This window comes from Nematostella vectensis, chromosome 6 (genome assembly GCF_932526225.1).
Source record: "Nematostella vectensis chromosome 6, jaNemVect1.1, whole genome shotgun sequence".
Classification (NCBI taxonomy): domain Eukaryota; kingdom Metazoa; phylum Cnidaria; class Anthozoa; order Actiniaria; family Edwardsiidae; genus Nematostella; species Nematostella vectensis.
In genome coordinates, this window is record NC_064039.1 from 14,964,538 (window position 1) to 14,990,548 (window position 26,011).

General features: G+C 41.8%; 2 protein-coding genes across 7 annotated transcripts in view; one reads left to right on the forward strand and one right to left on the reverse strand.

Moving 5' to 3' along the window:
- Positions 1–1,267: 1,267 nt before the first annotated feature.
- Positions 1,268–26,011, reverse strand: part of LOC5515158 — a 35,141-nt gene continuing 10,397 nt past the window's right edge. For 5 of the 6 annotated variants that reach the window (XM_048728493.1, XM_048728494.1, XM_048728490.1 and 2 more), the window contains exons 10-41: positions 25,337–25,636; positions 24,474–24,592; positions 24,344–24,402; positions 23,749–23,888; positions 23,077–23,358; positions 22,611–22,705; positions 22,472–22,530; positions 21,969–22,111; positions 21,335–21,628; positions 20,754–20,863; positions 20,618–20,676; positions 19,960–20,096; positions 19,591–19,890; positions 19,056–19,349; positions 17,686–17,985; positions 17,245–17,541; positions 16,415–16,708; positions 15,740–16,033; positions 14,878–15,318; positions 13,959–14,255; positions 13,204–13,503; positions 12,626–12,882; positions 11,537–11,782; positions 11,050–11,144; positions 5,073–5,229; positions 4,722–4,788; positions 3,943–4,122; positions 3,510–3,610; positions 3,063–3,249; positions 2,314–2,490; positions 1,829–1,864; positions 1,268–1,429 (exon numbers count right to left, since the gene is read on the reverse strand). In XM_048728493.1, coding sequence (XP_048584450.1) covers positions 1,320–1,429; positions 1,829–1,864; positions 2,314–2,490; positions 3,063–3,249; positions 3,510–3,610; positions 3,943–4,122; positions 4,722–4,788; positions 5,073–5,229; positions 11,050–11,144; positions 11,537–11,782; positions 12,626–12,882; positions 13,204–13,503; positions 13,959–14,255; positions 14,878–15,318; positions 15,740–16,033; positions 16,415–16,708; positions 17,245–17,541; positions 17,686–17,985; positions 19,056–19,349; positions 19,591–19,890; positions 19,960–20,096; positions 20,618–20,676; positions 20,754–20,863; positions 21,335–21,628; positions 21,969–22,111; positions 22,472–22,530; positions 22,611–22,705; positions 23,077–23,358; positions 23,749–23,888; positions 24,344–24,402; positions 24,474–24,592; positions 25,337–25,636 — 6,227 coding nt within the window. In that variant the 3' untranslated portion in view covers positions 1,268–1,319. Of the gene's footprint in view, positions 1,430–1,828; positions 1,865–2,313; positions 2,491–3,062; positions 3,250–3,509; positions 3,611–3,942; positions 4,123–4,721; positions 4,789–5,072; positions 5,230–11,049; positions 11,145–11,536; positions 11,783–12,625; positions 12,883–13,203; positions 13,504–13,958; positions 14,256–14,877; positions 15,319–15,739; positions 16,034–16,414; positions 16,709–17,244; positions 17,542–17,685; positions 17,986–19,055; positions 19,350–19,590; positions 19,891–19,959; positions 20,097–20,617; positions 20,677–20,753; positions 20,864–21,334; positions 21,629–21,968; positions 22,112–22,471; positions 22,531–22,610; positions 22,706–23,076; positions 23,359–23,748; positions 23,889–24,343; positions 24,403–24,473; positions 24,593–25,336; positions 25,637–26,011 lie in introns of those variants that run through there. The other variant, XR_007311833.1, reaches the window with a different exon arrangement.
- On the forward strand, positions 7,406–9,303 carry LOC5515159 (GTP-binding protein Di-Ras1). Its single transcript, XM_032384838.2, has one exon. It carries the CDS (start codon positions 8,086–8,088, stop codon positions 8,713–8,715), a length of 630 nt encoding a protein of 209 aa, XP_032240729.2. The 5' UTR covers positions 7,406–8,085; the 3' UTR covers positions 8,716–9,303.

A 26,011-nucleotide genomic window follows, 5' to 3' on the forward strand; every position in this document is an offset into this window, starting at 1 on the left:
TGTTGGCTGACAGTGAGGCTGTTTAACGTGAATGATGAAACATCAACATACTCAGCCATCAGCCCAAGCAATGAACTAACCACCAATGTGATAGGAACTTATAGCCAGAGAATATTAGCTACGGTTATCAGAAAAATATTGCTAGGGCACACTTCAAAATATGTGATATTATAGAGAAAACCTTGCTTTGTATATGACAAAAAAGGTGGAGATACTGAAGAAGCCGCAAAGCACTATGGGAAAGCATGAGCCATATGGTGTTGCTCATGGTGATAGCGATAGAGAGAGGGGGCAGCGAAAAAAAAAATGATGCGTCCAGATTAGGATCATGTCTTTAAAAAGCATGCGTATAGGTATACTATATTTTCTTTTTATTCGATTTTGATAGTTTTGCCCCACCCTAACAGAGTTGTATAATAATTATATAAGCTGTATTGATAAATAATTTTTATTCACAAGTGCAAACTCACCTTATAGGCTACCACATGCATTATTTCTTTTAGTTACAAATGGCAGCAAAGTCGAGTGTAGCAAAAATATTGAAGCACAACGGTATAAAAATACTTTAGTGTATCTGATTATTATACCCTTAAACCAGACGATGGGATCTGTGCTCTTTATTTACAAAAGCTTATTATTTATTGTCATTTGACTTGTTTTGACATTTTGGAGGCTGGTTCTATAGAACCCATAGGGTCACCCTTAGCTCCGCCCTTAGCTAGGTCCATTATATCGTTTTAGAACTGTCGTTTTTCTAGCTCACTAGGTCATTTCCTTATTAGGCATGACATACCATATTTGGAAGTCCGCTTCAGTCATTTTTTCGCTTTTATATCGCTCTAGAACTTTGTAAGTCGAGAATTTTCACGTAAACTTGCAGGAATTTGTGTTTTCTACGATTTTGCTGGCAGCCATCTTGGAAATGGAGCCTAGTCCTTAACGTTTTAGAATATCACAGGTCTCCCGCGTGCCCGACCCAGACTCTTTTGGACCACTTAGAAAAACGACAGCCATTGATTGATATGATTGATTGACGTCATAGTGCCATTATGCCTCGACTCCAACTCTGCCCGAGCAAAGTACAGTCCTTGGTCTTTGCTTGTCTGTAACACGTGTTGCTAAGGATATAACGCCGGTACATCAGGTTCTTAGCAGGGGGGACGTGTACCCCCAATATTTTGAAAAAAAATATAAGGAAATGACCAGAAGGGGCGTGGCTGTGTCCCAAATATTGTCTTCACCCTTCTGTATTGTGCCCCCCCCCCCCCCCCCCCCCCCTCTGTCTTGTGTAGTTTAGCCTGCAGGCTACATTACATGAGTCAAACTTTATCGTCCCATCTATCCTTGTTGTCAAACATGGACAAGTCAAGGCCATCCAGAATGGAATTCACATCACAGTCTTTGGTAACGGCGTATGTCGCACTACGATCTACGTACAACAAGAGCAAGGTTAATATGACAGTTATCATGCTGTGGTTGAGAGTAAACTTAACAGAGATACGGGTACATCCCAGGGATTTTCTGTCTTTCCGTTTTACTTAAGAGAGAGACCGGGGAAAAGACCCGATTATGGAATGGATTAAAAGTAGACTTATTCTGTCATGCCGAATTGCGTCTCCAAAAATCATACCAGCATACAGTTCGCTTATCACCTCGACCCAATCCTCCGCGAAACGTAAGAATGGCGAATTGGTTTCTATGGTTTCGAAACCGATGGCTGTCATTAGTATAGCCTATCAGAGGCTTAGATTTTCCAGGGTCTCTTTCTTTCGCAACAGAAAGACAAAAAAGACCCTAGGTTTCCGAGGATGTACGGAGAAGTATTTACCTCCAATCCACTCGTGAACTGAGAACGAATAAACACCTGCAAAAAGAAAAACAATAAAATTAAGAAGGTTTAATTATCGTAATAAGGTATGTGCCAAAGAAACGACCTCGACGACCAAAATTCAATTTGTCCCAACAGATGTATTGTGCTTCACGGAAAATATACCCAGAAAGAATGTCTCAACATGAATGTTTTGTGATTAGTTTCGAGTATTGGCCCCCCTGTATGTGACGTTTATCGGGTGCTGCCACGGATGGAATCTTTAGATTATATAAGTAGGATAACAACTTCCATCTACAGGAATTCTCTGGAAATCTTACGGGCGCGTATCCGGGATAGGCCACGGAGGGGGAGGTATCATGAAAAAATGATAGTATTTAACTATCCTTCAATAAGAAATGACCCACTTTCTGGCCGCCAAGGGTGCGTGACACCCTGTGTCAGCGGCCGTCACCAAAAATAGTCACGTGTTTACATCCACATACCTTTCTTCTGTTGCTTCAGTGCCTCTAGCTGTAGTGCGTGCTTCAGTTTCAACCGCTCGTAAGTTCTTTTGAATGACTCGTAGAAATCTTTAAGGTCCTTTCTCAAGTCTTCTCTGATTAGTCGATATTTTTCGTCAGCTGTGAGATTGACCCAAATAGGCCACGCCTTTTCTAGTCCTGTCAAGACAATAATGATGGTTCCAAATATTGATTGATGCGTTCTACATAAGTAAATCAAAGAGTAAACCATTCCTTTTTATTGTTTCCATTGGAAGCAGAATTATGTTAAGAAATCTAAAAGAAACTAATTGAAAGTATCGCAAAAGCCGATATAAATGCTTTCTTACACTGGATACTTTGACGAACTGGGCAGCTGACTCTCTAACAGTAAAGTTGGCATAGATGCATCTATGTAATCCATGAGTCATTTGTGAAATACAATTCCCAAAGGGTCACCTACATAAAGCATAACTCAAAACACAAGCTAATAGCGACGAGTGTCAATAGCTGTTCCTCGTGTCTCGATTGTGGGAAATACCTGCCACCAGCTGGAAGAAGGATGAAAGAGGAAAGACAGGTAGTGCCATTTTACCTCTAGACCATACCATATCTATGGGCCGACAGAATCAGCAAGAGGAACCGGAAACGAGCACGCTTTTCTTTCACCCTCCCCTCCCTTCTTACTTCCGTCGACTGCGAGATCCCCGAGGATGTGGCCATGTAGCAACACACCCGAACTTTTGACTTACCGAGTTTTTCTGAGTTGCTCACTTTCTTGCGCAGTAGCCGGCGACGATAGCCAAATTCCCAGACAAGAGCAATAAAGACGATGACGCCGAGCGCCGCGCCCAGCACCTTGAGGGTGAGAAGAAACAGGTCTGACTCAGAGGTCAGCAGGCTGCCAGAGGTCTTGATCGCGGGCGCGACACCACTCGCCTGTAAGAGAGTATCGAGTTTATGAACATTTTATCAAATTAAAAGTATTGGGTTATTTTGATTTTCTTTAACGCCATATTGTAGGATGGATTAGTTTTTTTCTTTGATTCAAGTGAATATCAATCGCTACTTTAATAAATATACAATATATTTATAGGTTTTCATTCGCAAAAAAATGCGTCACGCAAATCAACGAATTTTTATTATCACACATAATCTATATCTCTAGCCTAGACGCCTCATATCACAACCACACTTACCTTTATAGGCTTGACGTTGTTCTCCACCAATTTGGATATAGTGCTGCGCTCGGAGTTCACGTGATCTCTCATACAGCGGGCGAGCTTTCGCGCGTCTCCGCCTGAAATCATAAGGCAAGCAATTACTGTTAATATAGGCAAACACCAATAGACAGAAAGAAAAGTTATCGAGCCCTAAAACTTTTACTATTTCTCGTCTAAAATAATCAGAGAACCGTCTTTTTTATCCAAATTTTTTTTTAATATTACCATTATGCAATTATAAAGGGATGTGTAGATAACGTTTAGCTGACAGCAAAACTGTCCAAACTGAGTATTAGAAAAATGCCCCACCACCATTGTAAACTCGCAATTTGGCCCAAATGCAGTCACGCAATGGTGAATATGGCGACGGGAATCGAAAGACGCTGGAAACAAACTTAAGCAACCTTACTTAACACTACTCCATAGCTGGACTTGAATATAGGCTTAATGACTTCCTTGACGCGCAGCCATTCCTTGTTGAACAGGTGCTCCTCGCTGCCCGTGGCGTACGAGTCGATGAGTGCAGCGTGAATGCGCTCGCTCTGTAAGTCGTCATAAATCTCACGAACATTGCCGTACTTGCGACCGTCTGAGACGAAACAGAGAGGAAGTAGGAAATCGATTACAGTCTTAACACAAAGAAAAATAAACGCTATATAGTTTCTTTCAGGTTGTGATCAGTTCATTAAGCTCCGTTCACATAAGAATAATGTTCTCTAATTTTTAGTAGACTTGCCCGTTCTTATTTTTAAACTTCGCTTTGGAGCACACTTTCTAATTATGTATGTCATAACGCATCATTTAAAAAAACATGCAGCCTCGATATGTTCTTAGAATTTGGTTAAATCTCAGGCTGGCATTCTTTAAAAAGGCTCATAAAATAGAGTGTACGTATATGGTTTTAAACTCTAAATTCAAGTTTAGAACTAGAACCATAACGTGTAGAGCGAAAAACGTTGGAGAAGAGCAAAAAAACGTTGGAGAAGAGCAAAAAAACGTTGGAGAAGAGCAAAAAACGTTGTTGGAGAAGAGCGAAAAACGTTATTGGAGAAGAGCGATAATCGTTGTTGGAGAAGAGCGATAATCGTTGTTGGAGAAGAGCGATAAACGTTGGAGAAAAGCGAAAAAAGGTTGGAGAAGAGCAAAAAAACGTTGGAGAAGAGCAAAAAAACGTTGGAGAGGACTTACTGACGTTCAGTATAGCATTTCGTCTGACTCCGAGTTTGAATTCAGAAGAATTGTCAATGGCAGCCACCTTAGCAAATGAATAAGCAAAAGTTAGTACTTTTATAATAAATATACCGTTTTCACGATTTTAGCAACAGCTGTGTGATATTAATATGTGATATTTACCGGAATGAGTGAGGCAAATATTATGTGATACTGTATACCGGCGTGACGTAGAGTATGAGGTCACTATTGAAGACCATGCCCATTAGCGAGGCGGTGATGGTACTCGTCATAATGTCATTTATTCAATGAATAACATGTGATATCTACACGAATGCATTAGCGAGGTAAATATTATGTGATATATACCGGCGTGCCGTAGAGTATCAGGTCACTCTTGAAGACCATGCTCATTAGCGAGGCGGTGATGGTACTCGTCAAGACTGCAATCGTCGCGATACCCATCCACGTCCACGTCAGAGCAAAAATCCGCGCCGGCACGGACTTCGGGATGCGGTCACCATATCTAAACGATGCGTTGTAGTGAGTATTATTAACTTTTATCCAGGGGCGTAGCCGGGGGAGGAGGCGGGTGGCCTAGGCCCTACCCCTTTTAGCAGCAAAAAATACAGTAAATGTACGAGACATTATCTAAAATACATCGCAAAAATGCCTTCAAAGTCCCTTTTGGGCACCCCCCTCCTGTTTAAAATCCTGGATACGCCGCTTTATATCCACCTTAGCGAATCCAAGAGAAAGAAGATATATTTCGAGCTTTACGTCCGCAACAGCGAGAGAACATCGTTGTCTCATACGCCTCAGCTAGTCGTCGTGGGATCCAATAAAATTGCTGAAAAAATAACCGTAGCCGGCAAACGTCTTTCGCCCGTTAACAGTAAATCAGACAAGACACACCCCCCCCCCCCCCCCCCTCATTGAGATAGAAAATGAGAAAAAAGCCAGACGCTTTTGGCAGAACAGCAATAATACTTCGAAACATAAAGTTCAAGAAAACATCAAAACCTCTCCCCCGCCACCCCATGCTAAGCCAGTAACCAATGAAGAATGTTTCAGACATTGGGTCACACAGATACTCGTAACACAAGAAAGGAAACACGCTAATTTAATGCAGCGGTTATAAAAAAGGAAGGAAAACCTCCTCTCTATCAGCATTCATGACATAGAAGAATTAATAGAGCTCAAGCAAGCAGGGTCATACGCGTGGTTATGTCAAGGATTAACCCTCCCTCGTTCACGTTTTGCGCGTTATGCTTGGTGCGCTAACTATTCCTGACGTGAAAACTGATGTGAGCGTTATTATTAGATAAATCATAGCTTCGGGGGAAGGGGTGCGGTTTCATCATTGTTTTAGATGTATATATCACTCAAGAGTTTCCTTAACGGCTTCTTGCTACGACAATACTTTACTTTTCAAAGCGAATTCATTAGGGTCTAGTGGGGTGTAAGTACTATTAATTTTTCTGAATCACAAATGATGCAAATTCTCTTCACAGCTTTGATGCCAAATAAAAGGACAGCTCAGAGAGCATCAGTTTGCCGTTTTGTCTTGTCTTGTTTTGAGTCTCTCGAAATCAACAGCCTTTTGCTAAGTGGTATGAAGATGTGAACTCTAGAATCCTATCCAGTATCAGGGGAGGCGGAAGGGGAGGGGCAGGGGGGGGCGCCAGGGGGAGGCAGCGCGCCCCCACTTTTCTAAGCGGATGTCTTTTTATATATGAACGGTGGGGTCCGAAATTCGGCATGAAGAGTGAGCGCAAAGCTGAGGTGCGAAATTCGGAATAAAGACTGAGCTTAAAGCTGGGGTCTGAAATTCGAAATGAAGGGTGAGCTTATAGCTGAGGTCCGTAATTCGGAATAAACAGTAATCTCAATTTCATAGTGAAATGTAGGGTTTTACTCTTATATTTACCCGGTTTGGCAAGGACACCAAAACATTCTCCGCTCTCGTTAACATAAATCAATCTAGATATTCATATCATATTTTTATATGTCTGATTTACAGTATTTCACCCTGAGTTGTTATTTTTTTCTTCTCTCAGATTCTAGTAAATTTTGTATTTTAGAAAAAACAATTTAGTTTGGAACGTGTTTGGCAACCGACAACAAACTTGTTGAACAGGTTAAAATCCCCGCGTATAAATAGGATTTGGAACCACCACCCACCCGTCCCCCCTGAAACCAGTACCCACCCCTCCCACTTAAACCACCACCCACCCTTACCCCAACTCCCCCCACCCCCACTAATGTTACCACTTAGTAACGAAATAATTAGCGGAACGTGTCTAGCGTGGTGAAAATATTTCCGTTAAGCCGAATCAATAGAAAGGGGCGCGTGAGTTATAATACATACTGATATGTGTCATTGCGCCACAGGGATACTGTACAACGAAAACACACAGGAAAGCCGGCTGTGCGAATAAAAGTTTATCTATCAATACTTAAAAGCATGTGTTATGCATTCGGGTTAGATATGCTCCCTCAAGAAGCACCCTTTGGTATTCTAGTAATCGAAGGTCACGCACGGAACCTCCTACATTGCTGTTTTTGGTGTGAAACCGCAACTCTCCCTTTCCCACAAGCATCCAGACACGATTGCGTGACACCGACATTACGTCACGCAGGAGCTTCCAGTAATACGCCGACGTCATTCTTGTATATATTTATAGCTACTAAGGGGAAACCACGCAGGAAAAACCCACAAAAACTGCGTAATAAATGTAAGAGCGCCCTGGATGTTTAGATACAAATATGGCTGGAACAACTCTTAGCTCAAGGGGTTTGTGAACGTTCGAGTTGTTGATAGGAGAAGTTCCAAGATGCTGATCGCTTGTGGTTGATCGATAGATAAATAATCTTTGTGTATCATTCGCGGAATTTTGACAAGAAAAAAAGCGATCTCGATAAGAGAGGACTTAGGACGACTTGCAAAGGTCACGCGCAATTTGTAGAGTAATTTGAGCGAAGACAGGATTTGGCACGTTTTGAAGCACAAGGGAGCAACAAGCACAAACATTTCATCTCAGCAAAGCTTGCAAAGTGACATCCATTGCAAGAATTATCATTATCTGAAGGTCGGTACAAAGATCAGCGCTGAGGGGATTACTAAGGCACGAATCGTTGCGCTTATTATTATCAAGTGAGAAGAACTACTGTTTTAGAGGTGGGAGACTTCCACTAATTCGTCAGTCCTCTATTTATCAACTTGGATTATCAAGCTAGTGTACAGTTAATCTGGTGATAGTTGCGTTGCTGACAACACGGTACGGAAAAAGTGGAGTCTAGCATTTGAGGGAGTTAATATACTTGGATTTGTGAATTAAGGGTATTAGCAACAGGGCAAGAAACATTTGAACGGTTAAAAATGACGTCGAATATACAAATGGGGAGTGGGCTTCCGCCAGTGGACTTCAAAATGGCAATCCTCGGAGGATCTGCAGTCGGAAAAACCTCCTTAATGCGGGCATTGTTTAAGAAGCCCTTTACAAATGAACACATTCCTACGATAGACGACTACATTATACACGCCTTAAACCAAGACGGGGTGCATTACAACGTTTGCCTAGTCGATACAGGAGGTAGCTTCTGCTTTCCGGTCATGCGGAAGTTTGCTATATCGTACTGCGAGGGATTTGTTGTAATGTATGCAATGAATGACGCGAGGTCTTTTCAGACCGCCCTGGACACTCTTGATGAAATTCTCGAGACTAAATGTGGTCTAGGGCCGCATAAAAGACGAATTCCAGTGATTATGGTAGCAAATAAATCAGACTGTGCAGACCGGGAAATCACCGCCGCCCAGGCACAACGTGAGCTGGATGACAGGCCGCGGATAGTGGGAATGTACGCTGAGGTCTCCGCCAAGGTTAACGCAGGAGTAGACGGGATTTTTTATAGCCTAATTAGCCTTGTGCAGGCTATGACGGACGAGGAAAGAAATAGGATGAAGGCATCCTCGGTGCGCAGGAGCAGAAAGAGTTGGCGAAAGCGATGATTAAGAGGAGATCGCCCGTAGCTTTAAAGGGCGGGTGTGACATACGATATACAATATTTTTGTCTTGTGAAAAGCTAAGGAATTGTTTATTTCAACGCAATAATTCTTTTCATGTCCAACGAATTTTTGCTGGCTATAATAGGCTTTATTCAATTCGTCTTATAGTTTAATGGGTTATTGTGTCACGAGTATTTGACATGGCCGACGGTTTGTTCAATATTCTACTATAAGAGGACGGAATCTAGTCTGAATACAACATAAGCGTTATGGTCCTCTCGGTTACCTATAATAAAATGAATAACAATAATTCGCACTCTAAGCAGCGTAGCTCCCGTAAGCCCCATACGCAAACTCCCACGCGCAACTGAGGACGTATCCTCTTAAAAGATGTGGATCTTGAGGTGCGTTGATAAAATCATTACAACTTCTTATCTTTAGACTCAAATTTTTTAAATTAAAAACATAAGGATATAAAAAATTAATGGTATAATTTTTTATAAGTGATAGATAAATACCCAAAAAAGTATGTAAAAATATTTTCTTTGTAAATATGAACAAATGAGCTATAAATGAATTCAAAAAATCATGCAAGCATGCAAGGTCTCAGATCTATTTTGCACGAGAGAACCTTTCACTTTCAGCCAAAATGTTTCACTTGCAGATTTTGAACGGAAATCGTTCAAATGTCATATCGTGACCAACGGTGGGTTTAGTTTTTAGAGGTAAAAGCTCACCTTTCGGCTGCCAGAGGAATTTGTTATGCGAAAAGATGCCATAAAGAGCATTCCTTTAAGGTGCACACACCTACATATCTCTTTTGCTGCGATTTTTTAACAAAGTGTCCAGAAAATGGAGGAAGAAGAGTACCGGCATAAAGTGAAACAGTACTTCTTTAGAAACAACCCGGTGAACATTTTATCAATGAAAATACCTTCTTAGGTATTTGTACCTGTGAGAGTCACAAAGCCAAATGTTTGAGTCAGAAAGCCTCAGTTACATCAAATGTAACAAGAAATAATTGTCCTCCACCCCCTCCCTTGTCACCGAGCCAAACCTCCAGCGAAAAGCAAGATCCACCAGTCAACAAGAACTTTTCAAACAATTCACTGAACAAAGGAAGGAATTCAATTAGGACCCAAGGTGACAGTCAAGTCTTTAAAAATGTGTTCACACGTACTTAAAGGGCCCCCAAATGGTCTTTTGCGAGCTTGCGAGCACCCCGTTTTTTATGCATTTTTAGGCGGAAAAAATTGCGCGAGCATGCGTGCACATCGAAAATTCGGGGGGCCATTCGGAGACCCTACTTGAGTTATTTGATGCCAATTTTTCCAAAGCACTTCATAATTATATGAAGGTTAATTGAGGTCATGGCGTTTAATAGGGCATGCATCGACGAATATATTGGAAGTAAAACCCTCTCATAACAACACATACCCTCTCATAACAACACATACCCTCTCATAACAACACATACCCTCTCATAACAACACATACCCTCTCATAACAACACATACCCTCTCATAACAACACATACCCTCTTATAACAACACATACCCTCTCATAACAACACATACCCTCTCATAACAACACACACCCTCTTATAACAACACATACCCTCTCATAACAACACATATCCTTTCATAACAACACATACCTTCTCATAACAACACATACCCTCTCATAACAACACATATCCTCTTATAACAACACATACCCTCTCATAACAACACATACCCTCTCATAACAACACATACCCTCTCATAACAACACATACCCTCTCATAACAACACATACCCTGTTATAACAACACATACCCTCTTATAACAACACATACCCTCTCATAACAACACATACCCTCTTATAACAACACATACCCTCTCATAACAACACATACCCTCTCATACAACACATACCCTATCATAACAACACATACCCTATCATAACAACACATACCCTCTCATAACAACACGTATACATCGTGTGGCCACATAAGTCTCCAGGCCCGCGATGGAGGTTTGGCGAATAAGAATATAAAACGTAAAACCGTACAATAACTAATATAAGAAGGTTATGAATAAACAGCGCACCATTAAGGAATTCGTGACTTCGACCCCGCTAAGTACATTAAACAGTCTCGGCAACTGCATTATAAGCCTGAACTTCAGGGAGGGACGTAAAGATCCACTGGGGAAGCAATTAACCTCCTAGCATTGACCACTTTCAGAAAAAGTGCTTACTAATAATACACACACGGGGGCACTTGATTTTGAGCCCTGTTATGCCTTTCGCACCAGTACAACAGGTGGTAAGTCAGTATAAACATAATAAACTTACCCGACAGTCGTCATGGTAGCAAAAGACCACCAAAATCCTTCCATGGAACCAGCGATAAAACTACGCGGGAAGTGAACGGGGTTGAAGCGGACGTCCTAGGGAAAGAGTAGTATTTTTTAGTTTTATGTTTTCAAAGCAAAATCTCGCATCAACTAATACCATCTATTACCAACAATACCAACTATTTGACAATATCTGAGATGAAACACAAACATACGCATAAAAGTAGTTGGGATGCATCAAAAGTGCCGGCGATTTAAAATTCTTAAAGCATCCCATTTATCGATGCGCTAATGTCTGTTAGAATTCAGTTAATATGCTACCCTCAATAAATAAAAATTCTTGTATTATATTGTATAAGCCTCAAAGGACGTCAACTCGCGACCCTAGTGCCACCCACTCGTGCAATCCACATGACATTATCTGACATTCCAAAATAGAGATTGCCACCGGATTGAAACTTGCAACTCTAATTCAACCCACTCACCACCATCCACATGACGATGCCTGAGAGGTAAGCTGCCACCAGTACAAATACTGCCGTCGGCCAGCAGCCCAAGATGGCCATAAACACTTCGTTATGGATCTTCCGCTTGTCGGCTACGATAAACGCCGCACCGTTTGTCTCCATGATCGACACAAACTCGTACTCGCCATCGTGGCTGTAGTACTTGTCCTGCGTGCTGATACCGCTAATTGGAAAATGCAGGCAGTTGCTGTTGTCAATGTTCACCTGAGGATGAAGGAAGTATCTTGTTTGGCTTAAATCGGGCACTTGCAGTAGGGGCTAGGGCATGAGTGATATATGGACATGGTTGTGTAGGGGGGGAGGGGGGTGTGCAGGAAGGGAAGGTTGACAAGGGCATGGGTGTGACAAGAGTATGGGAGTGAGAAGGTCATGGGTGAGACAGGGGTGTGGATTTAATGAGGGTGTTGGTAGTGATGTGAATATGAGCGTGACATAGAAAGCCATGAAAGACATGATTACGGCAGGGACATGATTACGGCAGGGACATTATTACGTCAGGTACGTGATTACGGCAGGGACATTATTACGACAGGGACGTGATTACGGCAGGGACATGATTACGGCAGGGACATGATTACGGCATGGACATGATTACGGCAGTGACATGATTACGGCAGGGACATGATTACGGCAGTGACCTGATTACGACAGGGACATGATTACGGCAGGGACAGGATTACGGCAGGGACGTGATTACGGCAGGGACGTGGGATCGTCAAGGCGAGGCAGGGACATGATTACGACAGGGACGTGGGATCGTCAAGGCGAGGCAGGGACATGATTACGGCAGGGACGTGATTACGGCAGGGACTTGGGATCGTCAAGGCGAGGCAGGGACATGATTACGGCAGGGACGTGGGATCGTCAAGGCGAGGCAGGGACATGATTACGGCAGGGGCGTGCGATCGTCAAGGCGAGGCAGGGGTATGTTTAAGGGGCATGGGTTACAGGGGCACGTGTTAAATACATCAAGAAAATCAATCGAGTGTATTTTAACAACAACGTTTGACAAGGAGAAATGCCACAAATCATATGAAAAACACACACCTTGACTGTAAGCAGCCCTGACTTCTTGGCAGAATTATTATGGCTGTCTTTTTCGTAGTTGACACGTGACGCGTCAGGGTGCAAGGGACAGTCCCTACAACAAGACCTAACCGCTGCGCTAATGACCGGAGGGATTATCCCGTATATCGGGGAAATGTACTCCTTGCTTGTAATGTTGGTTGTGGGGTGGTCTTGCCGCACGTACGGGGGATGTATCCACCAGTTTGTCCTGATTTCGGGTAAACAGTTACACGTCCCTGAGACAATTAAATGACGGAAGGGACATTAGTGTAGGAGATATATGATATTATAGATATAAGAGGCCTTGGTCACCACCGGAAAGTAACTAATCTGTAATGATTTTTTCCCAGCTTTCATCGTCTATTGAGAAGAATTTCGTAAAATGAATGAAGTATTATATGTTTGAGCTTAACATCAATGGCTATTGTGCGTGTACTGTTGCACACTGGTTCAGATAATTACGTCTTTAAATAAGAAACACATAAGGCAAAAGAAATAAAAACAAATGCCTTCGAAGTCTGGATTTTAAGGATTGCGCAAACCAACATCTAACTTACTTCCGGTTATGGTTCGCCAGGGCCCCAGTCCCTTCCGCGTAAATGCAGCAATCTTTATTTCATAAACCGCAAAACTCTGCAGCCCACTCAGTACCGTCGACGTGCTACCCGGGCCTACTGTCTTGCTGAACGTCGGTCCCGTGGTCTCTTCATCCGCCATGTTGATGATTGCATAGTTGATCATGTAGCCTTGCAATATGCCGTGGATTTGGCCAGAGTGGACAGGAGACCATGTGATGGGGATATGCGTGGGGCCGTCTCTGTCGATGGAGCTGGCAGATGGCGGAGCTTGCGTGGGAACTGGTAAAAAAAGAATACCATCATGCCGTCAGATACATAGCATTAGGAGAAAAAACCCGCGGACACATGTGTCATGTAGTAGTCTGCATAGTTGCTGTGCGTTGGAGGTTACGATCATGCCGCCATCTTGGACGCACGAAATTCCCCTCCGACCCTCCTCTGGGTACGCGCCTGAGGCGACTTCGGTGACCTAATTGGGGCATCACAAATAGTTCCATCGAATGAATGTGTACTGCGTGGAGAAGTCGATATTTGTGTATACAGCTGAGCAAATATGCGCTTGGTCACAATTTCCCTTGTCATGTCAAATAAACTTGGTCAAATATTTATCTCACTAATCTGGAAAATCCCTTAGACTCAGGCCTCCAAGAGATTGGCCGAGTGGATATGAAGGTCACCCAAACATTGTTTGTGATACACAAAGAGTAAATATTACAATACATAATTTGTCTTACTATCTTCGTCGGTCCTGACATAGATCTGACCAGATTCCACTCCATCGCCGATCCGCGTAAAGGCCAAGACTGTGATAGTATATTCCGTGTACTTTCTAAGACCCTTTAAGTCAACAATGGCCCTCTCGGGTGGCATTGTCGAGACAGTGATGGCCGCCTCACCGGTCACTCTGTACTTAACGCGGTAGCCCATTAGTATGCCGTGAACGTATCCTCGTGGAACAACGCCCCATCGGACTTGCAGGCTTGTAGAACCGGTGTAGTAGCCCCAGAGGCTAGTGGGGGCCTGACTTGGAACTAGAGGAACAAATACCAATCGTTGAACAACCACAACAAGCAGCTTTAAACAAGCAACACAACACTTCTACGGTCTCAGCAATGCTGGCGCTAATTGCTTAGAAGTCAAATATCGTCAGGTGTAACAGTCTTGTTTTGAACATTTTTCTTTGTTGAATGTCCAGAACTCTTGTCAGTTTAAAAACTTCAACACTTGCAATTCTTTATTCTTTAGAAATAGAAATGAGACGCTTATTTATAGAATCCTATAGCTGATTTTTCACGCCCGCTTTGATAGAGTGGAAAAGAGTGAAATTTCAATTGTTACAGCCTCCAAAGTCAAGAACTCCTTAAAACACAGGCGACACTCAAAACAAATCAAACCAATCAGAAATAGTTTGCCTATAGGTGCCTTTTTTTGTCTTTTTGTGAATTCCATTCCTTTGCTTTGCGAATTGTATGTAATTGTATTATTTTCGTGTGAGAAATTTCTGTGGGATTCTCTCATAGATGACAAGTTTCCCTAACGGCTCGATCAGATTTCATCATGATTCAGTGATATTTTATTCGCTATTTTAATTTTTCATATCTCGTTAGCAATATTCATAATAGCCTATCGTATCAGAAATCTTTAAGTACTAACCATCCTCATCAGTGGCAACCATAAAAGAAGGGCTTGGCATTCCATCACCGATACGGGTGTACCCCAAGGCTCTAATGCTGTATTGGGTAAACTTTTGTAGATTCGACAATTCTACATGCATCTTTGTTGGAGGTGTACTACGCATGTCAGCGAGAGACCGGCGTGACCGCACCATCGATCTATTCTTGGAATTTGCCCGCCGTATCTTATGAATTCCGTTTTCTAAATAACGATAGACCACTCCCCCTGTATGCAAATCGCGGCGTCTTCTCGCAGCGATACCATAAGAGACGAGCTCCATCTGAGCAACTGCTGTGTAAAACACGCGATATCCCAACAAAACGCCGTGTATCTTTCCATGTGGGATGTTAGACCAAGTGACGTTCACTGTGGTGGAGCTGGTGTTGTAGGAGAAGACTCCTTGTGGAGGAGAACTGGGAACTAGAAAAGGAAATGTAAAATATTGTTTTTGGCAACAGTTATCCATCTTTTTCACACGTAATTGACCTAGTTATAGCACTGGACCTAAGTTCTATATTATAGTTTTTGTATTTTTGTTTTATAAATATGGTCGATTTTAAATCTTTAAAAGTTTCAACATATCAATGCTACACCTTAAACTTATGCAAAATCATGGAATTTTTCTTGGTACACACTGTTTTTTGCCTTGTACTACTCGAAGTTGCTCAAGTTGAAGGTACTGTTTCATCGGAAATGGCCAGTGTTCCTATTATGCCTCCTTGCTATTCATTAACGATTTGTCGTTGCACGTTTCTTCTTAACACCTTTGTTATTTAGATATTTAACATCATAAGTACTTATACATTCTTTCATAGAGCGTAGAGTGTTCGCTGGTTCTTACCATCTTCGTCCGTGCGTACGGTGACGTTCTCCGACACAGCTCCATCGCCCTTGTTGGTGAAAGCCAGCACTCTGACGTCATACCACCACCACCTCCTGAGGCCTTTAATCTCCAGTTTCCTCGTGTCCGTGGTAAAATTGAGGTAGACATCACTTCCGGTCGTCTCGCGGTAAAATATCCGGTAACCACGCAAAATTCCATGGACGTGGCCGAGAGGGACTTGGTCCCATTCTATTTGTAGACTTGTAGAGCTGGTGTTATGTGCACGAATATTGGACGGGGGAAGACTGGGAACTGGGAATAGAAACACGATTTAATGTTTATCAATGCAAGTTGCAGTTACAACTTGGGGGATTTTCTAAAAACTCTAAATATCTTTTAGTAAAGAATCGAATCCTTAGAAGCAGATAATGCCTCAAACATTGTCTTAATCATGAAATTCCGCGTAAGCTTTCTGGGAAACTTTATTTTTCGCATTTTGAATAATCACCAGGAACCTCGTTTTCTATTACCACAGGCAGTTTGCGCCTTCGGCCCTGTCTCCCATAGACCAATTGGAGGAGATACAACGCATGTTTGATATGACATTGTTTTTTTTCTTAAACAATGTGTTTCCGGAAGCATGTTATTCTGATAGAAGAGAAATTGTTTGGATACGAAACGCGTTTTACTCACCATCTTCATCTGTCGAGACCGTAATGTTGTCGGCCAGCGGTCCCTCTCCCTTTATCGTAAAAGCCGTGACGGTTACCCTGTATCTTGTGTATTTCATCAGACCATAGAGGGTAGTGTGGATGGTGGTGTTTACCGCAGTAAAGTTGGTATTGCTGGTGTTGACACGTGTGTAATACACAATGTAACCGCGCAATATTCCATGGACGTGTCCCGAGGGGACTGGGCCCCAGTAGATAAGAAGGCTTGTGGAGCTGGTGTTTTGGGCGGCGAGACCGACGGGGGCGAGACTGGGTCCTAATAAGATAAGTAGTCAACATTAGGGGGACACATTACTGGACGACAGGGGAACCAGATGGTTTTTGTTTTGAACGATTTCGCACTGCCACGTGCTGGAGAAAATGCGTCTACTTTTATGCGGCTCAAGAGAACGTTACAAAAAAGGAAAATATTGAGCTTCCGGAAGGCGTCCACCGTTGTTCAGATAAAAATGCGGCGTCCTGTAATAATGGGATTCCACTCGACTTAAAAACAGAACATTATTGCAAGCGGGTATGGCTTAGCTTCACGAAAACTTTCCGAAACTCTGCTTTACTATTTATTTCTTAACTGTTTTAACTAGATTCTCATGTGGTGGGGTTGACTTGGTAGACGGTTTTTTAGCCAAAAAACTAATCTGTCAAACGTACATTATAACTGAACCTCCACTACGCGGGCATCCTCTGTTCAACAGCCACCTATATCCCGATTTAAAATTCTTTAGCCAAACGCTATAAATGAAACTATATTAAAGGGACGCCTCTATAACGGGCGATTTCTTTTACTTTACTCACGGTCTTCATCAGTGGAGATGTTGACGGCTTCTGACATAACACCATCACCCTTTACGGTGAACGCAAGCACGTGTATAGAATAACGCGTGAACTTCTTTAAGCCAGTTATCAGCACGTGTTTCTGCAATGACGTCACGTTACTATAGCTGCCATTCGCGGTACTCTCTTCCCGGTACATTGCTCTGTAACCGCGCAAAATACCATGGACGTAGGGGAATGGTATTGGGTTCCAGGTGATGTTGAGCGAAGTTGAGCTTGTGTTGTAGGCTTGTAGGTTACCAGGAGCGAGGCTCGGTACTGAAAAATACGCCAAAAACATAAGAAGGGACAGACGGACAGACAGAAGAGACTTAGACGGAAAGAAATGTAGGCATTTTGAGCCGTCGAGGAGAACTTACACATAATACTCCTTATTAGACAAAGGTCCTAGGTCCTCCTTACCGTCCTCGTCCGTGCGAGCGTCTGTTGTGTTGCTCACGGCTCCATCTCCCTTCCTCGTGAATGCCAGCACTCGAACCTCATACACTGTGAACTTTTCCAACCCGACCAGATCCGTTTCACGGGTGCCAGAGCTTATGTTGGTCACCCCGTACGATGTATTGGAATTAAACCGCCGATGCATGACGCGGTAACCTAGGACGACTCCATGCGCAAAGCCTGATGGGACTGGGTCCCAGGACACTAGCAGGCTCGTGGAGGTGGTATTGTGAACGGTGATGTTTGCTGGTGGAAGGCTGGGAACTAAAGGAACAGCGTGACAAATCAGGTGCGACATTCATTCAGAACAATTTAAAAGATACTATCTATACATTTTGATTAAAAAAGATGCGTGATGAATTTTCGGCCACTACCAAAATACTCGAATAAGCATCTTCCTCACAAATTCACGATTTTCAATTGTCAAATCTATTTCTTTTCACAGGAGAAAGAATATATAATTATTGAAATTTATAGATAAGTTAACATAAAGTTATCCCTATCCAGACTCCGGGAAATATGCTATAACTTTTGAACCATAGAAGCTAAGAGGCTAAAACTTGGTGACTTTTCCTAAAATCTATCTGAGGACTTTTTGATGCCATTTTCGAAAAGACGCTCCATGTTACCATGGCAACCGTTTTTTCACACATAGGTTTCCCAACATATTAATATTTGGGTGACCTTCGAACCTGCTCGGTCAATCTGTTGGAGGCCTGGGTCTCAGGGCTTTTCAAGATTAGTGAGATAAAGATTAGACAAAGGGATCAATTTTTTTCTTGACAAATTCTTGCCGCGAGTCTCAAATTGACAGGAATCAGCATTTGTTACCATGTTTTCTGGAGATCAGGGAGCGGTTTAACTTTATCTCTTCTAAATATGGGCATCATTGTCCATATAAGGCAATACAAACGAAGGACACTATCCATGGGGAATATGTTTGATATGAACTAAAAAGCATTGAATATTTTATATTTTGGTCCTGTTTCTCAGATTTAAATGCCTCTTTTGACTTTATAAGTTTGTTTAGGTGACAAGTTTCAAAACAGCGCTAAAAACTTTTTACCTCGGATATTTGGGGGAGGGGTGGTTAAATTTGCTCTTTCAAATCTGTTAAAAATGTCACTAGATATATTAGATGACACTTTTTAAGCTAATATTATGCATTTATCATTACTATGAACAGTAATACATGCATCCGAATAGTATTTTTTTGGAATAATTACAGATTTTTTTTTCTTTTGTAAAAATCATAAGAATCCAAGATGGCGGATACAAGATGGCGGAAATTCTTTTAAATGTACATAAGTGAACAGTGACCTGATGGTACTTACTATCTTCATCCGTCCTGACAGTGACGTTTACAGCAGGCCCAGGCCCCACTCGTGTAAACGCCGCAACCCGTACGTCATACCATGTGTATTTTTCCAATGACGTCAGCATGACGTTGCTCGTGTTAGTCCTGACGTAGTTAAGGCTTTGGTTCGCATGCCCCGCGCGGCGGTATGTTACGTTATAGCCCAGGAGTATTCCGTGGTGGTTACCAGAAGGCACTGCCGCCCACGAAATGTTCAAGCTAGTGCTGCTCAGGTTCCAGGCCTGAAGGTTCGAAGGTGGGAGGCTAGGAACTAGAGAAAACAAGTATTTGTAAAGCCGTCTTGCATCTTATTTGCATTTTTGTCACCAAATTACCGCAAGCAGTTTGCATCAAATTATCAATTCCACTTGACAGGAATGTTCATCTTCCAATTTTATCGTAAACGAGCAAAATTTCAAGACGGGCGTAAATGACCTACAAAGCCTTTCTTTCACGCTAAAATCCCTTCCCATGAAAATAGCCCATCGTGGCGGTTACAATAAAAAGCTCACCATCCTCCTGAGTAGTTTGGTTAACAGGACCAGACTGGATCCCATTCCCTCTGATAGTCACACTATTCACCCAGACTGCGTACTCGGTGAAGGGCTCCAGGCCCGTGATATTGACGAGTCTAGCGGTCTTGTTCACGGTGACTCCTCGCGTGACGTTCTCGTTGCCATGTGTCTCGCGATAAGTGGCAAGAAAAGCAATGGTGTTGTTCGTATCATGACAGTCGCTGCAGTCCCACGTGACTTCTAGTGAGGTTGAGCTCAGAGCTCTCACGGTCAAATTTACTGGAGGTTTACCTGGAACTATAAACGCGACAAACAAATAAAAGAAAATAACTAGAACAGATATCACAATAAAAAAGGCTTTTTTACCTGAGTCGACGAGAGGAAGCACAGTGAGGTTGAAGAATTTGCCATCAACGTACAAGGCATTATACAACGTAGCAAACTGGCTCATACCAACATTCTGTCCATACACAACAGTCAAATCAGCCACAACACTAGCATTCCTGCAAACATAGGAAATTTTGGAAATATCTCATATAAGTGCGAGATAAAGAATATTGTAGACCATCACGGAAAAACTAGCGCACGTTGGGCTTGAAACTCGTGGACACGAGCGCTTTATCGATTGTGGCAATTACCCTCACGACTTTGAGAGCCATGCAGCCCCTGAGTATTCTACAGAAATCAAATCCCAAGGTAGAGAAGAAACGGAAACGCAGACGCGGACGCGGACGCGGAATAAATTCCCACGGAAAAATGTGCAATGCACATGAAGCTAGGTATATTTTATTGAAGTATGAAAAACAGATGCATTCGTGTTACAAGTAATGGCTATTTCTCATGTGCGTAATGATCATTATATTATAATATGTAAAGTAAGGTTCACTTCCTATATAAATAGCAAAAAAAAAAACACTGTCACTCCGGCAAACGTCAAAAACACTTGAAGTTCCCCCGAAAAGATATCAACTTTTTATAAGAGTGTGAAGCATACTGCCGTTCATAAGCGATTCAGACCTCTTACCTGAAATCTTGGCAGAACAAATTTCTAAACTCGGTGTCGTTCGAATACAGCGCAAGCATCTAAAGGATTTCAAACTTTGAATAAGTGAACTTTTATCAAATGGAGAAAGAACGAAACATTGAAATAACTCTCTTACATCTTCCTGCATCACTTTACAAAGGTCTTCGAATTGTTTGCTTTTACTATCGGACAGGTTAGCGTTCCAAGAAAGCAATGGAAATCGCACAGTCAGCTCTTGGGGAACAACTGAAAAAAAAAAGGATGAAAAACTTTTTATTTTTTAAAAAGATAACATGAAGAGCGTTCGCCTCTAGTTCACCTAAAGCTGCTGTGGCATCGAATTCCGAACGCGTAGTAAAAAGACATAGAACAATTGTATCTACTATTTTCCGCGCGTCTTTATGGAATAGAGCATTTTTCTGACATATTAGTACTCCTTCAGGTAATTAATCTCATATTCTCAGTGTTTTGAAAACCGGAGACAAACTTAGGGCTAGTAGTAGATAGTGATGAGCTACGAAACTAAGGTTTTGATAGAGACTGATTAAAAGAACAGAATATCTATAGCAATATAGATTATAAAACAATCAGATAATAAAACAATCAGAAATTATACGAAAAAGAATGTGAAAATACAATTGAGAAAAAGAAAAGAAAAACGATTTTAATGATCTGCACCAGGAAATCTTTGAATTCTTATTTTCATACGTCACTTACCATCTTCCAAGGTTCTTGCTTGCACAGGTTCACTTTCTATCCCCAGGCCCCTGTCGGTCACCGGCGTGATCCATAGTCTATACCAGCTGAATCTCTCAAGGTCTTTAATGATAATTTCAGTTGCATTTGGTGAGACAATTTCTGTCTGGTTTTCTGTGCTCCCAGCTAACTGGTATGTTAGCTGAAATAAAGTTATCGCCAGGAAATCGTGTGGCTGTGGGAGTAGCCAGGTAACGTTGAAGCTGGTAGTACTTGAAGGTGACGCAGTGATACTTAAAGGCGGTCTTCCTGGAACTATGGAAAACATGTTACGTAATCTACCTAAAGGCGGTCTTCCTGGAACTATGAAAAACATGTTACGTAATCTACCTAAAGGCGGTCTTCCTGGAACTATGGAAAACATGTTACGTAATCTTCGTAAAGGCGGTCTTCCTGGAACTATGAAAAACATGTTACGTAATCTACCTAAAGGCGGTCTTCCTGGAACTATGGAAACATGTTACGTAATCTACCTAAAGGCGGTCTTCCTGGAACTATGGAAAACATGTTACGTAATCTTCGTAAAGGCGGTCTTCCTGGAACTATGGAAAACGTTAACTTAGTAAAATTAATTAAAAGATCGAAAATGACTCACTGTTATCCGATATTGGCTCTATCCGTAGTATTCCGATCACTCTATGTTCATACAGGGCGGAGTACAGAGACGCAAACTGAACCATTCCAACCTGCTGTCCAAAGATGACCCCAATATCTGTAAGAACACCTCTACTGGAGTTCCTATAAGTACAAAGGTGAGAAGACGTTACACGGAACAATATGCTTGCAACTCCTAACACTACATTTGTTACTTTACTGGTTTAGGCGGGTATGTTAGTGTGTAATTATAAGTTGCTGTGAGATAGACGTTATAAATTCGAAGTACTTCATGAGTTCAATAAAACCACCCTTTTTAAGCAATATTTTTTAGGGGACATTTGAGGACATTTGAGGGGTTTATTTTATTTGTTATAAGTTCAGTGTAGCATCTTTTATGATTTATTATTACGTTTAGAACTCCCTTTTGTAAAGTCTAGGGTAGTCAAAGCCAATATGACATTATTTTTGCAAGAAAGGATTTCATAATCTTATTTAATTCACCTAAACGAATTGCAAATGACGTCATCAAATATTGAGTCATTGGTGAACAGCAAACTGACCTGTAAAAAGCACACAAAAACGGGTTAAAGTATATAATAACTCTTCCATGTATCGCTTTTCTTAAAAAAAAGATACTTACATTCGAATGAATCTGTACGCAGATTTGGGCCGAGTTGTTGGTAAACATTGTCCAATTCATATCAAGAATGACAAATGTCACATTGATGGTGGTGTCTAAAAAACATGTACACATTGTTTATTGTTTTCGTTAATGCTGTATTCCATAGAATTCCGGAAAAAAACACTGTTATGAAGATTTCAAACTAGATAAAGATTCCATCCCATGACCGAATATTGAACACTCTTACTATGGACACTATTATCACAAGCACGCGCAACCTAATAGATGTCTGTTGGTTCACTATATGGGGCCGGGTTCCTAGAAAGCTACTGACTTAAGGTTTTCAAATGCCGTATTTATCGAATTTGCCGGTGGGGGGGGGGGTGGGGGGGGGTGGGGAGTAAGTGCCATCAGTGTCCAACCCCATGTTACGGCTCAGTTATAGTGGGTCTGGAGATTAATGTTGTTTTTTGATATCACTTACATTTCTCGAGCGTTGTCGCGGCGATCTTCTTACTCTGTATTCCCAGCCCCCTGGACGTCATCGATCTTAACCATATCTGGTATTGTGAGAGCCCATGTAATCCCCTCACCATGGTGACCGTCGTTGAGGCGTTCAAGGTGATGTTAGTGACGTCAGACGAGGTGTTGAGCTGGTAGTAAAGCACGTAGCCGCAGTGGGAGGAATTTGAGTGATCCCACGTGACTAATAGGCTGTCTGGACTCGGAGACATTGCGGTAACATTTTCAGCAGGTTTACCAGGTACTAGAAAAAAAAAACGCTGATTATATTTTCCGGAAAAAATTGAAATAGAATTCGACGAAAAAAATTGCGATTCCTCACATTATGTGAAATAAGATATTTTCTAAAGATCGTAGTCGAGATTCATTCTTTTATTCTCCCCTTTTTGTGGTGCATGTATGGTATTACGTTTATCTGATCATTATAATACTAGAAAAATGATGGTCAAATCATGTAAAAGCATGTAAAAAGACCCCCCGCAACTTTACCGTTGGATTTTCATTTGCCGTTCGATATATGACAGTAAAAGTGGTACGAATTCTGAAATAACTTATAATTGTTGAATTATGCAAGCAAGCAAGACCAAGACAAGCAAGCCGCAAGACCAAGACAAGCAAGAGAAAATATTCTTACTTGTGTCACGGACTGGCAGTAGGGGAATGCTACCGAGAATTTGTCGGGTGTACAGCGCCTCATAAAGTATTCTCCACTGGTTTGCCTCTGTATGAAGCTTGATATAAAAAATTACTAAAACGCTTGAATTTTCTATTGGACTGAAATTAAAGAAACTATATTAGCCAATACAATATGCGTTTAAAAAATGTTGCATCATGAATTAATAATGCACATAAAGCTTTTAGTCTGCTGAATTTCTACATCACTACTCCTGTGCTGCAAGGAAGAGTTTAGGGTTATCAAGCCTGAAACAACAGCGAATTTGTTATAATTGATAGGTGTAACGAAAGGGGAAAAGAAGAATTTCTACATCACTACTCCTGTGCTGCAAGGAAGAGTTTAGGGTCATCAAGCCTGAAACAACAGCGAGTTTGTTATAATTGATAGGTGTACCGAAAGGGGAAAGGAAGAATTTCTATATCACTACTCATGTGCTGCAAGGAAGAGTTTAGGGTTATCAAGCATCAAACAACAGCGAATTTGTTATAATTGATTATTAGGTGTACCGAAAGGGGAAAAGAAGAATCTTACCAAAGGCTGGCCACAACTTTACCTGAATCCATTGATTATAAGTTCCTCGATGTAAGAACTATTTTTGTACAAAATATAAATCTGAAAAAAAGAAGAGTGATTTCAATAATTCGAAATTAAATTCCAAGAGATGGTGACAACAAAATTCTGACCTCTCTCTGAATTTGATTTGATAATGATACAAAATCTGCACTTGAACTGTTTGATAGGGTAGAGACCCAGCTAGTATTCCACAGGTGCAGAACAACATGAACTTCTTGAGGAATCATCCCTAAAGACAAAAAACAGCAAACTTAAAGAATGTCAACCAACCACTCCTTTGTTATTGTTTATAATTGAAAATACAACGTTTAATTTCCAAGTAAAGTTCAAAATGCCATTCTACCAATGAAGTCTTAAGCGTTATTGATGATATTTGATTGGAAATATCTTGGTTACCCGCTTGAATTAGCCGATGGAAATGGATTCTTTGAGCCACTCGGCTTTGAGCGGAAGCAATAAAATAGCGGCGTAATTGGCCTTCTTTAAGAGTCTGCGATGGAACAATGGCGCAAACGTTTTAAGCCGGGTTTGACCGGGTGGCACTATAGTAGCCAAGGAAGGCAATTTGACCTGCCAAAAATACTGGGGAGAGGTGGGAAGGGTTGGGAAGGGATGATGACTTTGTCTAGTCAAAACGATACAGGATGCATTCTGCCAAAAACAAAGTGCCGAGGGAGGGAGCATTTCATCCTCTTTACGTCAAAATGTACGTCGCTAAAATGGCTGACTTCTCTCTCATGAGAAATCAACCTTATGTTATGCTACACAAACCATTTTGGGGGGGTGGGGTGGGGCTGCTAGTACCACTGCTGTCCCTGCTTTTTATGGGGGGAGGGGGTGGGAAGTAGACATGGGGATGGCTATCAAATGGGATAGGATAGGGGAGGGGTGGCTATCCAACGCTAAAAGAGACGGTTTCCCACAATCCGACCCGTATTGGTTTTTAGAATGATTTGGGAAATATCTAACTGACCCTCTTGCTTTGTGGTGGCGTTAACCCAAAGGCTTGGAGTTCCAAACCCTCTTGAAGTGACAGTCTGTACTGCTATTGTATAATTTGTAGACCCATCAAGGCCAGTTAACTGGGCGCTGTTGGTAGTGGCATTAACGACCAAGGAAAGGTTCATGCCTTGCCCTTGTACCCCGTATAATACCCTGTATCCCCACACATCCAAAAGCTTTGGATAACTTTGGGCACTTGCAGACCATATAACCATGACAGAAGTTGACGTAGTCAGGGCAACAGTTATATTCTCTGGAGGCTTAGCTGGAACTGAAATGCCAATCAGTATTAGCCTGTACAATCATAGTAAACAGCAAAAAATAACTATATGTTATAAAAAACGAACGAAAAGAATCTGTAAACCAGGCAGGTAGATAAGTTTCAGCTTTGAACCCCAGTGCAGAAAGCACCATTTCAAGAATCTAAACGTAGCATTCCTGGACAGCATTATGCTGTTGAGTGACGTTGTCTTGCAAAGACCTGCGAGTTGCCTTGTCAACCTTTATTTTGTACCAACAGAGTTTTATTGTGATGGAGTAACGCTATAGCTATAAGGAACAGTTTAGGGACATACACCACACAACCATGCGGCATGGTTACCAGCCAGCAAATCATCAGAAAAAATAAAATATATGAATTTTGAAA